The 20,758-nt window shown below is 47.2% G+C and overlaps 1 protein-coding gene and 1 long non-coding RNA gene across 3 annotated transcripts in view; both read left to right on the plus strand.

The window, feature by feature from the left end:
* Positions 1 to 20,758, plus strand: part of LOC310831800 — a 389,087-nt gene that overhangs the window by 318,959 nt on the left and 49,370 nt on the right. The gene's annotated exons all lie outside the window — the stretch shown is intronic.
* The window catches only part of RBPMS2 (RNA binding protein, mRNA processing factor 2), a 49,871-nt gene continuing 37,345 nt past the window's right edge, over positions 8,233 to 20,758 (plus strand). The window contains exon 1 of one of the 2 annotated variants that reach the window (XM_083712955.1): positions 8,233 to 9,618. In XM_083712955.1, the coding sequence (XP_083569081.1) occupies positions 9,565 to 9,618 (54 nt within the window). In that variant the 5' untranslated portion in view covers positions 8,233 to 9,564. The remainder of the gene's footprint in view (positions 9,619 to 20,758) is intronic. The other variant, XR_014557954.1, reaches the window with a different exon arrangement.

Here is a 20,758-nt window from a genome sequence, read left to right on the forward strand (position 1 = left end):
ACACAGTACCACAAATGAATGAGTTTGGCGATTAGCCTAAGTCCCATCTGCCCTATGCATTTAAAGCAATATCACACCACTTTAACCAGTCATGGCTTCTCCCAGAGAATCCTGGGAACTGCTGTTTGCTAAGGCTGCTGAGAGAGAGACACCCATTCCCCTCACAGAGCCACAGTTTCCTGAATAGTCTAACAATCAGTCTCTCTCCCCAAGGAACTCTGGAAATTGTAGCTCTGTGAGGGAGAGAAATGCGGCTGACAGTAGTTGACAAGTAAGAATGGGAAGAACCAGTAATCATATAGCCATCGAAGGGTTAACTCAGACATAGGATGAGAGCATTGGGCCATCAAGTTCAATATTGTTTGCTCTGACTGGCAGCTGCAGTGGTTCAGAGCTGGGAGTTTCCCTTTGATTACTCAGAGCCTTCTCTTGTTTTCACCCTGAGCATTTTCCAAGGGGTGACAGCAAAAAATAGAAGTTTGCAAACTGAGTGTTAACTTTGGTCAGAATTGTATTGCAAAACATCAGGCCTGAATGCTGGCACCTCTAGCGCTGAGTAGCTCCACAAAAAACGAAAACCGAAACAACAAAAAAACGGGGTAAGAGGGCAACATTTTTCTGCCTAAATAGATCTGAGCATGGCTTCCCTCCCACACAGGCAGCCCCCAGTAGCTCTTCTGGCCTGACCTTTATTTGCCTGGGCAACAGCTAGCCTCTTGCTCCTTTCTCTCTCTGCTGCAATTTGTTTGTTGAGCTGTTTGCCTGCCTGCCCACTTGCCCTTCCACCTGCATCCCAGAATACAAAGACCTCCTCTCTGACCCTCACTCTGAGTTGTCTGTACTGCACTAGACTTGCGTGGATCTGCTGTGCAAGACTGCAAACGCTGTCTTCCTTCTGGAAGCAAACACCAGCTCCTGGTTCTGTCTGTATTCAGTTCACCCAAGGCTCTGATTAGAGGAGTCCGGGCGACCTATTTGTTGAGCCTCCATTGTGATTTGCTTGCACAACGCTGATGCAGAGGTTAGATTAAATTAGTCTTCATTGAACGTTCATTTTGACTTGTTTGCTGTGTTGGTCCCGATTTGCTTGTAGGATATTCATACGTCTTCATGTTCATTCATTCATCCCATACTTTTTAGTGCATTTCCCTGCCACTTTCCAAACTGCAAACATCGGATATTTTCGTAAAGTGGATTTGTTGTGGTAAAATTCATTTAAATGGCACAAATTGACAGTATATGTTTGATTTCCCCCCAATGACTAGACTGCACTAGCCTCCGTATGCATAGTTAAAGGACTCTGCGTAAGTGTGTCATGCCCAGAGAAACACTGTGACACCACTGTGCTGTGCAATTTTCCCAAGAGGAAATGGGGGGGTGAGTGAGTGGGTTAAGGCTGTGCAAAGGCCAGTCCGGAATGGAACATTCAGCTTGGGGGCTGTGGCCAGTCTGTGCTGTATTTCCCAAAGGAGGATATCCTGCTCCTGTCACCAGGAGCCATCTGGCAGGTGCAATATACACAACCTGTTAGGATGTGCCACCATCTCCCAAGGCATCAAGAGTTCAGGTAACTATTCGTTGTGTGTGTGTGTTATGTGCAGTTGAATCATTCCACAAAATAAACGAGTGAAATGTGACAGCTGTCCCTAGCTACTACCCCTGGAAAAGTGGTGATGGAGGAGGGTCATCAAATTTTGCAGGTACCGGGAACCTCTGGCCCCCCAGATGTTGCTGGACTACAACTCCCATCATCCTTGGCCACCGTCATGCTTGCTGGGGCTGATGGGAATTGTAGTTCAGCAACATCTGGAGGGCCAAGTTTTCCCACACCTGATGTACTGGGAAGTTCTTCTGTGCATATTTCCCGCTCGCCCATGAAATGAACAAGAGTTGTGTTCTTGTGCTCTTGGGACAAGTTGTGTTCTTGCACAGCTCCTCTTCATTTCTAAGACTTGCATGCTGGAGAATTTTCTGCTCGATTATTATGCCCTAACTCTTAATTCAAGCCAAGCCTCAGCTTAATCAACTTCCAGCACCGATGCTCATCTTTGGCACACACTTTGGGGAAAGGCTTTCCAGCCAGAGGATGTGGTTTTACAGTGTGGCTCAGTCCCCAGTGTTTCTTTTCTCTCGAAAGAAAATAATCCCCAGAGCTGCCAATTTGGCACACGGCAGAAAACAAAAGACAGTGTGACAAAAGGCAGTACAGGAAAATGAATGAGAAACTAGGAATTAATATTAAGTAGCATTTAAAAAAACAACAACCTGGATATTGTGTGTGTGTGTGTGTGTGTGTGTGTGTGTGTACCTTTTGTCATTTTTGTGGTTAATTTGTATGAGTGCACACTTGTGAGTTTTTTTGTGTGAAGGCTTGGATGGTTTATTTTCAGTGCATGACGACAACCACGTAAAAAGATGTGGTAATGCTGGAATTCTAAGCCATCACGTGCGAATGTCAGTGTGTCTGTATTATCTGCCTATGGTTATATACAGTGACACTGAGTAAAAGTGATGTTCCTGAGCTTGAGCGTCCCACCAGCTTTCTCTGGAGATTGGGCACTGGGTAGGCCAGGCAGCATCCTTCAGGTCGTTGTACATGAAATTTGGCTCAGGAATCCTTCTGTTGCTGACTGCTACTGCATAATCATTCCTTTTATTTTATTTAACAAAATGTGGATGCCACTTATAACTGTAAATAAAAGCACTAAGCAGTTTCCTGTACTTATATTAAAATTTTAGGAAAGCTGTTGGACTCAGCGTTAAGACATTCAAAACGAGCAAGAAATCCTCACATACATATACGATCTGCGGAACTCCCTGTTACAGGAAGCAGTGACCGATTGCCATTATTATAAGTGGTGGTTTGTTTGTTTTAAAGGGAGAAGTACACACAGCACAAAGCAACACATAGTGTAACAATAGCTATATTCTCTGTTTTATTGAATTTGTATGTAGCTATTTTACTGCATTTTCAATTAGAAAAAAGAAAAGGAGAAAAAAACAGGACCGAAAGGTGAAAAAATGTTATACAGAAAACCAAATTAAAATTTAAAAAGAGAAGTAAAGTTATCAGTTCAAAGGAGTTATAGCTACCAACAAAGACTATTAATTAGGGTCCACATTCACGGGTTCCAGTAGCCTGAGGTAGGGAACCTATTTCCTCACCAGATGTTTCTGGACATCTAAAGTCCCTGACATTGGCTATACTCGCTGATGGGAGATGCTGACATCATCCAGAGGTCAGAGGTCCCACACCACTGCAACGAATTCCCGTGTGGATAAATGTTCATTGGTTCAGTGTAACATTTTAAGAGAATGTAGCCTTTAGCATCAGACATTTCCCACACCTGCCTGTTTGAGCCTTGAAACAGCAAGGAATATAAGCATAAATATAAATTATAAATTCCTGTGCCCTGAGATACAAGGCAAGATGGACTGGACCTCTGCTTTCCCACATAGTGTAAGGCATAGGTAGGCAAACTAAGGCCCGGGGGCCGGATCCGGCCCAATCACCTTCTAAATCCGGCCCGCAGACGGTCCGGGAATCAGCGTGTTTTTACATGAGAAGGATGTGTCCTTTTATTTAAAATGCATGTCTGGGTTATTTGAGGGCATAGGAATTCGTCCCCCCCAAAAAATATAGTCTGGCCCTCCACAAGGTCTGAGGGACAGTGGACCGGGGCCCCTGCTGAAACAGTTTGCTGACCCCTGGTATAAGGGGTAACAAGCCCAGATTTGTACCAGAACCAATGTAGACTTAACATCTAGTAATAACAGCACATAGCTACACGAGAAATCTTAATCCGCACAATCAAACGTCTCTCTGCTCTCATTGAGTTTTTGTGCTGGGGAGTAAAAGGCAAGACTAGGGTGGGGAGGAAAATTAATGGTGGGTTCATTCGGGTCTGGATTCCCTGAGAAGCTACCTGTACGCTGGTTGCTTTCTGGGAAGGGGCTAATAGGAATGAAATTTGTGTCATGTGATTTGTGGCAGCAAAGAGTCCCCCCCCCCCGCAAGCCCTCCTCCTCAAACAAGCAAGAAGAGGAATGCAGCACCTTTCCCGTGGACTCCCCACAAACTCCTTTACATGGGTGAGAGATGTGGACCAGAGGGATGCTGAGCAGACAAGCACCTCCACACAAGTAGTCATGTGTCCCCCCCCCCCCCCAATATTTGTCCTTTTGTCCTGAAATCTAATGCATGGGGGAAAGCTCTCGCCAGCACTGCAGAAATGCATCTTACCCCATCTGTGGATACGGGGTCAGACCAAGACATTTTGCCACCTGAGGCAAACCACAAAACGGGACACACACACCCTGCCAGGGAAGAAGCAGGAAGTGAAGGAACAAGCGGGGATGAAATCAACTTTACCCAGCAACTGAACTGGGAATCAAAGGCTGTCACAGGGGAAAAGGGGCCCACTCAGAAGAATCACACCGGGTGGGTGCCAGAGCGCAGCAGGCCCTGCCATTTCCTCTCCAGGTGTGGGGTGGGGAGACCAGCAGCGCCTCCTATTCACCAACAGGCCGCTGTGAAGGCAGCATGGGGGGCTTTCAAGGAGAGTGGGCCTCCCTTGTGGATCCTGCCACCCGAAGCCATCGCCTCACCTTGCCTCATGGGGGCGGGGGCAGCCGTCTGTGGATGCTGTTCAGTGCTAGTCCTACTCAGAGTAGAACTGCTGAAGTTAGGTTCTAACTAACTTAGGTTCATTGGTTTCAAAGGGTCTGGTCTGAGTAGGACTTAGCTCTGAGTCCCTACAGCCCCCCCCCCCGCAGGTAATATGTTTCCTGATCCTGCCACTGACAGCAGCAGGAAATTAGGTATTAAAGTTGAATCTACAGGTAGTCTAATTTCCCTCCTGCCAACACAAACAAACAGGGCTGGATTTAGGTTTGATGAGGCCCTAAGCTACTGAAGGTAATGGGGCCCTTTATATTTCCAGCTGTCCTTTGTCAACAACAAATTGTTGCTGTTTTTTGTGTTGAATATACAGTGGTACCTCGGGTCTCATGTGCTTCAGGTTACAGACTCTGCTAATCCATAAATATTACCTTGGGTTAAGAACTTTGCTTCAGGATGAGAACAGAAATCATGCTCCAGCAGCATGGCGGCAGCAGGAGGCCGCATTAGCTAAAGTGGTGCTTCAGGTTAAGAACAGTTTCAGGTTAAGAATGGACCTCCAGAACGAATTAAGTTCTTAACCCGAGGTACCACTGTATGCTATATGGTAATTTATGGACCTAATAGGTATCTAAAGCCATTTGCACATAACAAAATACGTATTTTATAAAAGTAATTGTTGAACTGAAATACAATTAAGAAGAAGTGTATTAATAGTGAAATATAATTAAGAAGTAGTATATTAATAGTGAAATAATTATTAAGCTCTAACTTAAAATGATTTTTTATTCATAACAAACTTAATAATGCAAACACATGCAACCAGTCCATGCAGAATGTAGGCACCCTATACAGAGGTACCTCGGGTTACATACGCTTCAGGTTACAGACTCCGCTAAACCAGAAATAGTACCTCGGGTTAAGAACTTTGCTTCAGGATGAGAACAGAAATCGAGCAGCGGCAGCGCGGTAGGCCCCATTAACTAAAGTGGTGCTTCAGGTTAAGAACATTTTCAGGTTAAGAACGGACCTCCGGAATGAATTAAGTACTTAACCCGAGGTACCACTGTATGTAGAAATGAGCAAACCAGTGATATTTTAGGGAGCAGACGGGGCCCATTACTTACATCACAGGCGCCTACACAACACAACACAACACAAAACAAAACACTGTTGCTGTATGTAGTTTTTATTTTATTTGTTTTTTATCTTATATTTTGGAAATGTACATTCAGGTTTTTTTACTTTAATTTTTTGGGGGGGCCCCAAGAGAGTGGGGCCCTAAGCTAGAGCTTGTTTAGTTTATACCTAAATCTGGCATTGCACACAAACCTTGGGAAGGGGAAAAAACATGGGTTGAGCACAGCATTTACAACACAAACTTCCACATGTTTACTCAGAAGCAAGCTCCACTGTGTTCATCGTGGCTTAAGCTGCGGTAAGTTTTGCATACCATGGCAGCGACCTTCTCGCCTGTTTACCCGCCCCCCGTCAAGCAAAAGTCGAGGGGGGGGACCCACATTCCACAAAAAAGTAGACGAAAGAACGGAGAGGGAAACTTTGAAAATACTAATGCATCCCTTTAAGCAGGCGCGGGGTGGGATGGAGAAATAAAATTGTATCCAGGAAGATAAATTATACCTCGCGATCCTACCGCATTCATTACTTGTCAGTGGGGCGGCCGCAGTAAGTATTTTCCGACATGCAGCTGACACAGTGAGTCACAATCCTCGCATCCACGTAGTGGTGCTGCATATGCGACTACGGCAGTGGTTCTGAGCATGTACAGAGTGCTTTTCCCTTTCCTCCCAAGTAACCGTTGCAGGCAGCCACTGACAACAACGAAGAGCTAATGACAAAGCAGAACATCTGCTTCAGGGAATAAATAGTTCGGCCACTCGGATGGTTCCCCCCCCTTTAACCATTGGTCATGCTGGCTGTGGGGCTGGTGGAAGCATCTGCAAGGGCCATCGCTGGTTCCCCAGCCCTGGTTTTCAACAAGCCGTTTGCGTAAAGTTTCTCTAGGCCTGAAGCATGTCAGCCCACGTGGACGTATTTCCTATATACGTGTGTCTGTGTACGTCTGAAAGCTTTTCCCACGAAGAAAGCAGGAGTCCCTCGCTTTAAAATAGCACTTCGTGGGAAAAGCTGCGCGTGCTTGTTGCCATGTTTTCTATATAAAGTTATTTGTTGCCTTTGTTTTCGTGGAGGAACATGCAAACGTCTGCGATCCCCCCTCCCCTCCCGCGGCCCTTTCCCCCGGAGCCTAAAAAGTTGCGATCCAGGAATAGCTGTGCTGCTTGAATTTTGCTGATTGCATGAAGGGGTCCGAAAAAAACACATCCCCAAGTTGGGGAAGAGAGTCGCCGTGCGCCTTCCTCGGCCCACGGAGGAATCGGATTCGGCGGTGTACGAAAGCCCCCTCCCTTTCCCACCCCCACTCCTATTCCACGCAACGCCTCGTTTACTGCACTTTCAGAAAAGCCCGAGCCCCCCACCCGTAACTCCCTCCCAGGACCCCAACGCACCACCCCGGGCTCCTGCAGTGGCTGGGCTTCATCACACGTCGTCGAGGCGGCCGGGGAGCGGGGGGCGGGGGGGCGGACGAGGCTTGATGCTTCGCAGGCTCCTGAGCGGACGCATTTAAGTAAACGGAACAAGGTCAAACGACGGGAAGGGCGGAAGGATGAGCCACGCCGGAGATCTGGGATTTGGGTGGCGCTCGGGGGGCGTGGACTGGTTGGCCTTCATCATCATCATTATTATTCCAATTGATTTTAGTGCTTTTCAAAAACATATAATTAATTCAAATTGAATGCAATTGCAAAAGTTGCCGTTTAATAGTTTATATTTCTGTTGCATTTATAGCCTTCCTTTTTCTCCAAGGAGCTCGAGGCAGCGTACCTGGTTCTCTCCCCTACGACATAGATTAGGGTTAGGCTGAAAAGAAGGGAGTGACTGACAACAAGGTCACAAACACACACACACCCCAGTGCGCTTTGTGGCTGAACGGTGATTTGAACCCTAGATTCCCCCAGGTTGGATGGCCACCTGTCGTGGATGATTTTGTTGAGATTTCTGAGTTGCAGGGACTAGATGACCCTCGGGGTCCCTTCGATTCTATGATTCTACAAGCTCCCGAAACACGAGTTTGGTCCATGTTGTCTCCGCGCCTCCCACCTCGCCCCTCATTTCGCTGCAGCATTTGGGTCGCTCGTCCTCTGGCGGCCCTCGAACAAAACATTGGAAAAAGACGGTGTGCGCCCCCTGCTACGCCCATGTACACACGTATTATTATTATTATTATTATTATTATTATTATTATTATTATTTATGCAACGTTGTTGCTTTACATTTAATTCTCTGCGTATTTTAAATTCTCAGCGTATGGTTCAATTCTAATATGTAAATTTAAAAGTTCTAATATGTATATTAAAAAGTTCGACGGGATGCACCAATGGAATGCGGGGGAGAAGGGCGCCCTCCAAATTCCTTCCGGGGGGAGTTCTCGGGGCGCCTGTAAATCCGCTCTCTCAAATAGGGTTGGGGAGCAGCAGGCTAAAAATGCCCGCCGGAACCCTGGGAAAGGGCAGTTCTCTGCCTCCACCCGGAAAACCAGAAGAGTCCCTTGTCCCGTCGTGCTCCCTCAGCTCCTACTATCAGAAGCCAAGTGATTTTAATTTAGACATTTAAACTCTCTTAGAGCGGGGGAGGGGGCTGCTCTTTAGACGGCACTTGCTTTGCGTTACTTTAAAACGCGTTTTGCCGCTGTCGCCTTTTGGAGAGGGCGCGGGGTGTGTGTGTGTGTCTTCTGTTTGTTCGACTGATGGGGGTGGGGGTGTTGGGAGGGCGTCTCTGCCCCAAAGCCCTGACGGCCCCTCACTTGGTACGGACTGGCCGTCTGCAAAGCGCTTTGCACAGGAGAACTGCCTGCCTGCCTGCCCTGGGCGCCAGCTCCTAGGGGCCTCGCTCCCCCCCCCCCAATAAAATATTTGACGGGGCTGCCCTCGCAAAGTTGATGTGCCAATCAAAGGGTGTGCCTGTGCTGCGTCTTGTGATCGATTATGCGGGGCGGGGCTTCCCTGCACACCCGCCCCCGCATATTGTATTCAAGTTGGCACCCAGTTGGCTACCTGCCCACCTGAGGGGGTCCCCAACGCTGGGAGCGGGCACTTGGCTCGCCCCGTCGGGGAAAGGAAACCCCTCTGAGGAGACGGGAGGGGGAGAAAGAAAGAAGCGCGCGCGAGCCCTTTAAGAAAGTTCAATCGGGCGAGTTCATCAAAGTTTAAAAAGTTTCGCGGAGGAAGGAGCAAAGAGAGAAGGGGGGGGGGGGAGAGGGAAAAATGGACACCCGTCGAGGGCCGAAGAAAGTTTGCAGCCGGCGGCGGCGGCGGCGGGGATTGGCTGGCGAGTTCCCCTGGCGACGGTGATGCAGGGCGAGGGGCTGGGCTGGCGGCCCCGCCCCGCCCCGGCCGGGCCGGGCGCTCCCTGTGGGTGCGCGCAATCGAAGAGCTGAGGCGAGGAGCGCGGGCTGCGCGGGGCCCGGCAGCAGCTGCAGCTCGTTGGCCCCCTTCGCCGCTCATTGGCCGGCGGCGCGAGCCAGCTGGATGTGAGCCTGGGGCGCGTCAAATAAGCCGCACTTCCCCCCGCGCCCACCTGCACAGCACCAGCGCACGTCGGGACCCCTTCCTTGTCCTCAGACACCCCTCGGGCACCTACCTACCTGCGTCCCCCCGCGTCCCCGGCTCGCACCAGGCACCTGCCCCACCTTATCCCCGCTTAAGGCAGACCCTCGCCCTCTCCGCTCCCCTCTGAGGGGAGGATAAAAGAAGGGGGGAGAAGGAGGAGGAGGCGCAAAGGAAAGGAAGAAGGCGAGGCAGCCGCCCAGGACCAGCACGCGAGCCCCCCTGCCTTGCTTTCCTCGGACTTGCCCTGCACCCACCATGAGCAACCTGCCCAAGGAGAATGAGCACAGCAGCAACAGCCTCGAGGAAGAGGTAGGGGTTTGGTTTTTTGGGGGGAGCCCCGTCGGGGATGCGCCTTCCTTTGGGTTGGCCAAGGTCTGCGGGCTCGGAGGGGGGGAAAGGCTGGGCAGCGCGGTAAGGAGGGCGGCCGGTTCGCCCTGAAGTTTTGCTCTTGTGTGCGCGCTCTTCCCCTGGGCCAAGCAAAATGCCTCTTGCTCCTTTTTGCGGTTTCTTGACTTTGCGAGCAAAAGGCCTATGGCCGTTTTCTGGGCTGGGTGAAAGTTTGTTTTAAAATGCATCCGCTATGGGAGTGGTAAACGAGGAATGCATCCCTTTTCTCCGAGTCTTCCTAGGGAGGAGGAGGAGTGCTGTTGGTTCTTGAAGTCTCTCCTTTGTGCAGCAGCTGGTGGCCTTGATTGCTGCCTAAGGGTGGCTTTACCGTAAAATATGGAGGGTTTCCGAAAGCCTGTCTGCCACCTCCTTTCTTAACCTGTGGCCTCCTTACTTAACCTGTGGTGCTTCGCTTTAACTAGTAGCAGGAAGCCCAGACCTACTGAGCAAACAGCCTTTGGAGCACCAAACCTGCACTTCCTACTCATAAAACCCTGCAGTGCCTGTTAAGACTAGACGCTGCATGGGCGTCTCTGCTGATTTAAAGCTTGGCTTTGGACCTTGGCGTAGCTTGGAAGAAGCAGACGGATGCTTGGCTTTCCTCTTCCTCCTCCTCCACATCTAGGTGTTCCTTGTTTCCTCTTGTGTAGTCAGAATCCAGATGCAGTAGCGTATATTTTAAAAATTTTATGAACATGTTATAACAAAAATTTAAAAGAATATCCCAAACTAACAAAGCAGGTCATTTCTGCGAACTTTAGAAATTCAAGTCATGCCTATATCCAAGTCTTAAGTTTCTAGTTTGGAACTGGGAAAAGCTTTGGAAACAACCGTCCTAATGCAGTTTAATTCCATGCAAAAGGGCCAAGGCTGTCTGGTACCTTTTGGCTTCTGGACTTGGCTTGCAATGGAGAACCTGTCATTGGCTTCCCTTCTGCTTGCTCCCATCTTCCATCCAGTCTTCTGCATTTCTTGTCTGCATCGCCACCGCCTTGTGAAGACGACTGTATGTCCTTGACTGGCCATCATAGATCTGAGCAAGTCACACAGACACCTCATTAGGTAGTGCAGGTTCCCTGTGAAAATTCCTCTTTGTGGCACACTCAAGCTTTTGTGGTTTTCTATACCTGTTTGTGCAAAGTAAGTAGCTGTAGTATGAGCCATATGAAGCTGATTTTATATATATATATTAGGACCCGGTTGCCTCCATTTTGTGTGCGTGGCGCCTGAAATACCAAGAAACCTCAATTCCCCTTGGGCTGCTGCAGTCGATTACTTGTCTTCCTCCCCACCCCCATCCCTCTGAAAAATAGCCGTGTAGGTTTCTTGGCGCAGAATGGCGGCCATTCTGGTCCTAAACCCTTCCAAACATTGTAAAAACTCTACAGTACATTCTTAGTATGCGTACAGAAGAAATGGGAGTAACCTATTGCTAATACTTTGCTTGTGCCTGCGATCTAAGAAGGTTGGTGGCTCTCTCCCGCCCCCCCCCAAAAAAAATCCTTATTGAACTCGTTATGTGATATGCTTCATTTGGGTTGGCTGTCCTCCTTTGATGTTCTCTCATAGACTAGGTAACCCTGTTAAAACAGTACTGTACAATGTCTTAATTCTATTGAAATAGCTGCATGCTTATATATGGCATGGAGGGCTCTGGGACCAATTTGCTGGCAAAGCCTCAAAGGTTCATGGTAGCCTGCTTCTAACACTTTCTGTATCTTAGCTGCCTTACTTGTGCGTACTAGAGGCAGAAATGCCCCCCCCTCCCCGTCCACAGGGCAGCAGGTCATTGCTAAGCCGTCTTTCTGCAAGGTGTTTATGTATGGCCACAGAACAGTAATATGATGGATTGGGTTGAAGCGTGTTAAAAACAACAGCAGCCAAAATAGTCCATTGCATCTGGGATTGGAGGATACGCTCAAGCCTTCAGTTTCCATTGTAAATGAACTGGTCTGACTTGGTGGCAGGTCCGAGATTAGAACTTGCAAATCGCCAAATAAACACCTGGCAGTTCAGAGGTTTTTTGCTATAGGCCAACCATGTAGGAAGCACAATTCTGATTGTAGGCATTTTGCGTCAACACCATTTCTAGTTCTGTAGTCTTAGGTACTTTAAAGCAGGGAATGGGCTGGATGGAATAGTAGCCCCCTGGCCAAAGTGGGCAACTGGCCAATTTCTAGCATATTGCTTAGTGTCTGCTGGTATACTGGGATTCAAGCAAAAAATGCATAGTAGGTGGATTTTGATGTTATTTTATTTTGCCTTCAATATATAAAATATGGCAACTATGAAATACACGAACTGTACAAACTTAAACGAGTAGCAAAAGTTTTAAATATAAATTTAGATCATTTGTTTTTCTTGCGTGAAATAGGTTAAATGAAGTGATGAATAAAATGTTCGGTTATATTATGTCATTGTGGACTTGTCCAGTCATTCAAGCGAGACTTTGGAAAGTTCTCCGTAAATCTGAAGTGGCTCTTGCCTCCCGTCTCCAGTATACAGTATTAAGTGGGCTTTAATCTCATTCAGGAAGACATTTGTGTATTGCCGTGTCTATGCATTCAAATTTAACTTAATCTAGATTGCCATGAGCATGCAGTCCTGCTTTTCAAATTTAACACATTAGAGGGCACGGGCGTTGTAATAAAACTTAAGTGGACCAAATACTTGACCCATCCCTGCAATAAACTTAGCATGTGTGATTCTCTATGGGAAGGTCTTGGTGCATCTGCATTGCTTGCCAAAGATGCCTGGTTCAGTCCCCAGTATCTCTAGGTTGGCCTGGGAAGAGACCCCTTCTGATATCCTGGAGAGGCACTTCCAGTTGCTGCAGACAATACTGAGCTTGATGGCAGCTTGCTTTGTTTCTTACATAAAGTTAAATTTTTTTGGGGGGGGGGGAGAAGGTAATTGAGCATTCTCAGGCACATTAACAGATCAGAATATGGCTTACTCTTGTGTGCTCTGTAACCCCCATTCGTATTGCTAAGAAATTCAGTAGTTCTGATTGAACTGTTCCTAAAGGTGTGGAAATGCAGAGGTCAACATTTATATATTTGAGAATGTTTTTCTGCATTTAAGTACCAAGTGGTATGTATGGGGGATCACTTTGTATGTTGTGCCAAGTGAACTATCCCTATTGGGATTTAACTTGATTCGTCTGGAAGGAAAAGTACAGCAGTATGGATTTATGACTGATGCTATGATTGAGATCAGTGCTATTTCAATATGACGTGCTGTGTGTCCACCATGTTTTATTTATTTTTATTCTCATGGGGGGTTCCAAATGCTATCAGGCATATTGGTAGTAGATTTTCTGGTCCTCTAATAGTGCAAATTGTGGACAAGTGATGTGGTGTGTAACCGCTGGGGGTTTGTATCTGTAAGCAGAGGAAAAACTGATTAGCTAAAGGAGTTCTCTGCCGTTACTGATGAACAAGGGGAATTATGTGGGCATGCTCACCAAAGAAGATCTTTGTGTGCTTGTTTTCTGAAGTGCACTACAAGTGTATTTACATACATGTGGGTCTCATTGCTGGTTGCAAATGTTATGCAGGGACCCTCCCTGCCTGTTGTACTGCATCTTTAAATCCTTCTCCCCCACCTTGCTGCGGAGATTCTGCATCTGTCATTGAAGGCATGCAACTGCCCCTCCCTGGCTATGCAGTTAAATTCCCCAAATGGTGCTGGTCTGACTCTTAACTACATGATGAAATATGGGAAGATTGGCTGTGCCGTCACCCTGCCCTTCTGGTTGGCTGCTGTGGGAGGCAGGGTGCTAGACGGGATCGGCCTCTGGACTGATGCAGCAATACTCATGTTCTCTGGATGCAAGAGGGAACCTGGTGCCCTCCAGATGTTGTTGGACTCAATTCCTCTCAACCAGTATGGCTAGTGGTCAAAGGTGAGGGGAGTTGTATGGTCCAGTAGGATTGGGAGTGCTACAGTTCCTCACCCCTAGAGTACAAAGGAAGGATATGTTGTTGTTTTTAATGGGATGGGTGGAAGCCTGGAACTCCAATAAACCTTCATGAATAGGGAAGGACTAATTCAGGCTTCAGATAACGTGGTCACTTTAGATGGAATTGCATGGATAATTCCAGGAAGGGTGGAATGAACCACAATGCTCAATGTTTCAGATAAGGCTGCAGTCCAAACCCCACATACCTGGGAGTAAGCACCATTGAATTCAGCAGGATTGATGTGTTTAGGATTGTGCCCTAAGCTGTTATAAAGTTGAGACCCTTCCCTGTAGGGCAAGGGTCTCCAGTGGACAGCAGGGTGTGCGCCATTACCCCCCTCACACACACACCCAGGATGTCCACAGAAGGTCTTTGTAAATACCACTTCAAAAATTCCCAGTTCTCCAGAGATTGTTGCTTTCCCTTCTTGCTTGGACTGGCTCAGCCTCTTACACCAAATGTCTCTTTAAGCACACCAACATTTATTTTGATGTCTGAAGTGGAAGCCATCAATTCATCTGTCCTGAACAGAGGAGAGTTTTAGAGCGGCTCTCTCTGTAAGTGTCTTTTGCCCGTTCATGGAACGGCTGATCGTGTGTATGTGCACAGGGGCATAATTTTGTGTTTTGGCAGCCATTTTATATTATGCCACACCTTTCCCCCACTGCAGCCATTTTGGGGTCTGCTGCTCACTGCCCTTTCTCCAGGTTCCAGATGTTCCCACTGGCCCCAAATAGTTGGCATCTCCTGCTGTAGCGGGAACACTGAGTTTTCTACAGAATAGGCTGGTCCTTCTCCCTGTATGTATTTGGGGCAGGGGGTGCACAGCTCATAAGGGTGGTTTCTTCCACCTCATAGTGGAAATGACCCTGTTGCACTAGACTTTTTTACACCCTGCAGAGCCAAGTAGGCACACTGTCTTCTTCATTCTTGAGGTTATCTGCTATAATGCAACTCCTAGTGAAACCAATTTGAGGCCCATAATCTGGTTTGGTGGAGCTCCTCCCCCCGGAAAAAGATATATAATAAACAGTAATACCAAATGTTGTTCTGATTGTCCAAATAATACCGTACATTCTTAAGTGCCCTATACTTACCATTTGTTGTATTTGTAGCTTTTAAAGGGACTTGGCAAGGTAAATATATATTTTTCCATTCTCCCAGGAAACAACAAGTGAAACAGTTGGAGAGGGAGTTAAATCTTTTGCCTGTAGAAAACGTCCTTCCATGGAAAGAACTCTGGGGTGGCGGTACCTAGGTTGGTTGTTCTTGCTATACAACGGTTCTCGGGGAACCTGCAGGTCTTTGGGTAGGATCCATACCGTACATTTAAAGCACTGACTCCCTCCACAACAATCCTGGAACCGTAGCTCCCACCACCTCCTAGAGTTGAAATTTCCAGTACCTTTAAACTAAAGTTCCCAGGATTCCGGGTGTGTGTGTGGATCATGCGCTTTAAGTGTGTGTTGGATATGCTTTATATATATGGAAATATTGTGGTGTATTAATTAAATCATTATTAAATTTGTTTATAGCCTTATACCCATAGATTACGGGGTGGTTCACAACTATGGCTTTTGTAGACCAGAGTATCTGATGGAGTGTACTTTAGTGCTTTCTACAGATACCTCTTTATTTATTTCATTATTAATTGCTACCCTTTACTGTAATTTCCCTGGGTGGGTTACAACAATTGAAATACAGTATTAAACTCCAAAGCAGCTTGAAATCAGAGAAGTAAGGTGGGTACCTGTAGAAGTTTGTAACTTAACAAGTGGAAAGGGCTTTGTCAGCATTGTTGGCCCTGGTTTTGGAATATTATTATTATGTTTGCTATTAATACCCTTCCTAAATAGGCTTCCCCACTGGTGGCTGCGTTGCAGACCTTTTGGCCTTGGCCAAAAAAATCATCTGCGCACATATACATGTGAACTTGAAGGTTTTAAGCAGCTTTGTCTGTTATTGTAACTTGTACAAGTCATTGTAAGGTAAAGGGACCCCTGACCGTTAGGTCCAGCCATGGCCGACTCTGGGGTTGCGGCACTCATCTCGTTTTATTGGCCGGGGGAGCCGGCGTACAGCTACCGGGTCATGTGGCCAGCATGACTTAGCTGCTTCTGGTGAATCAGAGCAGTGCACGGAAACACCATTTACCTTCCTGCTGGAGCGGCACCTATTTATCTACTTGCACTTTGACATGCTTTCGAACTGCTAGGTTGGCAGGAGCAGGGACCGAGCAATGGGAGCTCACCCCGTTGCAGGGATTCGAACCACTGACCTTCTGATCGGCAAGCCCTAGGCTCTGTGTTTTAGACCACAGCGCTACCTGCGTCCCAACAAGTCATTGTACCCACCCTGATATCTTAACTGGAGGATGATGGGTGGTATATAAACGAATTAATGAACACATTTTTATTTGCAAGTCAACATCCTATTGCACGCTGTGCTGTAGTATCTATTGTCCATGAACAATTTATTGTGGTACGGGATGCCAAGTCTCTAAAAGGAGCCATAGTATGCTTCCTTCTGTGGAAATGCTGCTCATCTTTTGCTTTCTACAGAAGGAGAAAAAAGGGAATACGAGAATTGAGAGAAGGGACGTGTGGTGACTATGAGGGACTGGGGAAAGGGAGAAGACAGTTCTGTCCACTGGGCTGTGTCCTTCCCATTCCAGGAAGATGCTTACGCACCAGAAAAGGCTATACCTTCTGATGTTGGGACAGCGAACAGTCTCCCACTGCAGGGAACAGGTAGAATTAGAACTCTCTGTCTGGAAGCACTTCTAGGCTGTGCATGGTGACATTTTCTGGTATATAGGCTGCAGCAGAAGAGTTGCTGGACCCTGGACATCTTTCAGAAGCAATATTGGGACTAACTTAGAGGCAAGTCTATTGTTTCCAGTTCTTGTGTAGCTAGCAGACATTCAGAAACACAAGTGATGCCACCTCAAATTTCTAGCCCAACCTCTGTCTAACAAACTCAGGGAAGCATACATGGAGCTATCACAGTTCATTGTAGCCAACGTAATGGAGGTTAGTCTTGGCAACGGTAACCTTCCTATATAGCAGTGTAGTCTGAAATCCAAACCATGCTTTCCTGGAAGTAAGTCCCATTGAATTTAGTAGGGTAGGGCAACAGGGATAGGAAACCTTTTTCATCGAGAGGGCCACATTCCTTTCTAGGCAACCTTTTAGGGGCCACATGTCTGCTGTGGGTGGGGCCAGAGCCAAAGTGAACCGAGCAAGAAATGTGAATTTTATCTTTGCACAGTGCACTAGATTCTAGACAAACTTGTCCGCCCTTTCCTGCTACCCTTCCAGACACGCAAGAGGTCTAATCCTCTTCGAACACCACCCAAGTTCCAGTGTTACACGAGAGGAAGAAAGACTTTTCTCTATCCGCTTTCCCCCTGCCACACATAATTTTTAAAATTTCTATCATGTTGCCCCTTACTCAACCTTTCCCTAAACTAGAAAGTCCCAGGAGCTGGAACCTTTCCTTATAGGGTGCTGCTCCATCTGCATGGTAATTTGGTTGCCCCTTTTCTGAACCTTTTCCAACTCTACAATATTCTTTTAGGGGGTGGAAACCAGAATTGTATATAGTATTCCAAATGTGACTTCAGCAATAGATTTGTTTAATGGCATTATATCTGTTTAGGGGGAGGGTGGCCTGGGAAGGTTCTGAGGGCCAAATAGAGAGGCTTGGAGGGTCACATTTTGCCCACGGATCTGAGATTTCCCTGCCCTGCCCCTGCTAACACAATGCCATTGTTTCTTGGTATAGAAAATACTTGTCCTAGGTTCTGACTTCAATGTGGCTTCCAGCCCTTGCATGGCTTGATCTCATTGGATACCAGCTAATGCTTGATCCCTGTTCTCAGTATATAGCCAGGCTCTGACAAGCCTCTTGCCGTTTCCCTTCAGAGAGCTCACTGAAGTGTCCTGTTCATGCTGACATGATGTGGTTCCAGCCAGATGAGTTGGATTCCATGTAAAATGAGGCATGTGGTTGGCTGCAGGCTACTGCAGCAGCAGCATACATGATGTTTTTAATGGCATTTAATAATTAAGACCTGGATCCCGTCTGCAAAGAGCTTACAGCGTTAAACTGCAATGGTAGGAGAGCACCATGCAATGAGCGGAGAAAAAAATAGGCCATGGAAGAAATGAAGGAGGGAGAGCAATTTCATGTTGTGGCCTTCTAGGCTTTGTTTCAGCTGGGATGAGAGTTTAGGTTTGTGGAAAAGCCAGGTTTCCAGGAGAGATTTGAAAGGAGGAAGGTGACCTTATAGAGTGGCATCGCATTATGCTGTGACTCCCAGCTCCTTCAGATGTGTATCTTATGGTGTTGTGAAAGCTGGACATGTGCTGAGAACTTGGTGTGATGCAAAGTTCTGCATGCTTACTTCCAGTATGCACAGAGTCAGTGCACATCATGGCTTCACCTCAGTGGTGTCGCGTGGGGGGACACGACATAAGGGCAGTGTTTTTTGAGGGATGCGTTTTGCTCCTCACGCTGCCCTGGCAGCCCAATTTGCAATGGCAGCTGCTTTTTGCTGGCGAGTGAGCCTGCCTGGTTCAAGAAAGAAGCCAGGGCTCCCCCTCTCTGGCTGCTGCTTTCTCTTTACTGCAGTAAATGCAATCTAGAGACTACCAACATCATAACTGGACAACATCAGTTTATTTTGTAACAGATAAAATGCCCATCGGCATATTCCTTGTTCCAGTTTTGTGGGTACGAGAGTCATGCTTCTGCATACATGGATCAAAAAAATGGTGTACGGAATGGTAGCACACAATGGCTAACACCTGCGATTCACTGGAACACACAGATCTCGGGCTGCTGGGAATCTCATGAGTTCATACTTAATTGTATTGGAGGCCGGTGGTCTCTACATTTGTGAAACAGGAATGTAAAGGTAAAGGGACCCCTGACCATTAGGTCCAGTCGTGACCGACTCTGGGGTTGCGGCGCTCATCTCGCTTTATTGGCCGAGGGAGCCGGCGTACAGCTCATGTGGTCATGTGGCCAGCATGACTAAGCCACTTCTGGCAAGCTAGAGCAGCGCACGGAAATGCCGTTTACCTTCCCACCGGAGCGGTATCTATTTATCTACTTGCACTTTGATGTGCTTTCGAACTGCTAGATTGTCAGGAGCAGGGACCGAGCAACGGGAGCTCACCCCGTCACAGGGATTTGAACCGCCGGCCTTCCTATTGGCAAGTCCTAGGCTCTATGGTTTAACCCACAGCGCCACCTGCATCCCTGAAACACGAATGTAGAGCTTGTATTTTGACCCACTCCTATGCCCCCTCAAAGCCGTCACCCTGAGGTTTCTGGTGGTTCTGGCTTTCCTTTGTGTGCATGTGGTTGTCCATTCACCAACTGAGCCCCTATGCGCACCCTGGCACCTCCACCCCAGCTGCCCAGTTAATGGGGGGTAGGGAGTGCAAGACTTGCCTCACCCTGGACGTCGGCAACCTATGCTATGCTGCTGCTTCATCTTCGGGTCATTGTAAGCAGAGGTGTGTAAATCATCCCCCATAGGGTATTTTCACCATTTTAAGTTGCAAGGTTTTGAGCTTGGTTTTGCTGTTGAGTTCCTTGTTAAACCATGTCAGGGGTAGGGCCTAATTATGCTTGTCAGGCCTCTCCCTAATTGGTCCAATTGGTTTACCCACAACTTAGAAAAGGAACAAGCTTTGAGCTTGTGATCACTGAGTTGTGCCAGTGTGAAGCTATTTTGCGCCCTAGGCAAAGCTAACTGCACCCACCAAAAGAAATTGCTAGCTTCAATTTTCAATAACAGTTGTATTGTATAAAAATATCAGAAATGAACAGCTATAAGAAAAACAAATCTGCATAAAACTGTGCCCCTCAAAGGTCAGAGTACTGTGCTCTTCTGAGGTCTGTGTCCTTAGTGGCTGGCCAGTTGGCTTAACGGCAGCACCTGCCCTATGGGCGAGGTACTAGCGGCCAGTGGCAAAGTTACTTAATTTTAGACTTGGGGCTTTATGGTCTAGCAGTAGGGGCGGGAAGCGCTCTAGATTAGGATGTAATCCTTGCTTCAAAACACTGCTGCATTTGGGTTGCTCTTCCTGCTCACACAGTTGAGCGGGGACTGAGATGTCTGCCCCAAATGCTTGACCAGGCACGGTCCTGAAGACCTCGTATCAGCAGAAGACTCACCTATTAGTAGGGCTTGAGGACATTCTGAAATTTAGTGTGAAGGGAAGCAGCATCTTAAAATCTCTGCTTTTACTCCTGAAGCACAATGTCTAGCAGTTATGGCCGAGGAGAGAGGGTTGGAAACTTTCTGGGTGATGGCAGCTGCAGCATCTCAAAAGGGACATCCTTGCCTTGCATGATTGCTCTGCTTGTTTTATGCAGGTCATGGAATTTGGCTTTCTCTTGGCGCAGAATATTATGTAATCTGCGTATGTACTGATACATTGCGCACAGCTTTGCCTTGGGAAAAGTTGGAAACCTTGATACAGCGCAGGGTGTTGCATGTTAAGCCCCGCTGCCCAGATTAATTTTGCCAGATTCCTCTTTGCTTCAGAACTGTTGGATTTTTGCCACTACCTTAAGTTAAAACATAATTAAAGGAATCCACTGCCCGCTTCAGGGAACTCATAGTACGGATGAAGACAACAGGTTGACTTGCAAGAGAGACAATATTCCCCACTCACAATGCTCTTTTGGCTTCCAAGTGAAAGTGTCTTCCATGGACTTGATGTCCTTTGCTCTGCAAAGCTCAGTATTGTCTGTGTCTATAAACATCTGTCTGATTTCTTAACTGCAGATGCTGTGAGTTGAATCTGGAACCTTTTACATACTAAACTCATGTTCTGCTCAGTGCAGAACAGCTATAGCTACATCATTCATGCATCCCTATATGGACAATCTCTTAAGTTTATGCATCATATTGTGTGGGTGGGTGGGTGGGTGGGAGAGAGAGAGGGAGAGAGAGAGAGAGAGAGAGAGAGAGAGAGAGAGGGCGAGGGAAGATACTTACAATATATTGCAGTGAAAGGAGGAGTGGATTACCTAGGAGTGAAGGCTAGTACAGTGGTACCTTGGGTTACAGACGT

This window comes from Podarcis gaigeae (assembly GCF_964106915.1).
Source record: "Podarcis gaigeae genome assembly, chromosome: 14".
NCBI classification, from domain to species: Eukaryota; Metazoa; Chordata; class Lepidosauria; order Squamata; family Lacertidae; genus Podarcis; species Podarcis gaigeae.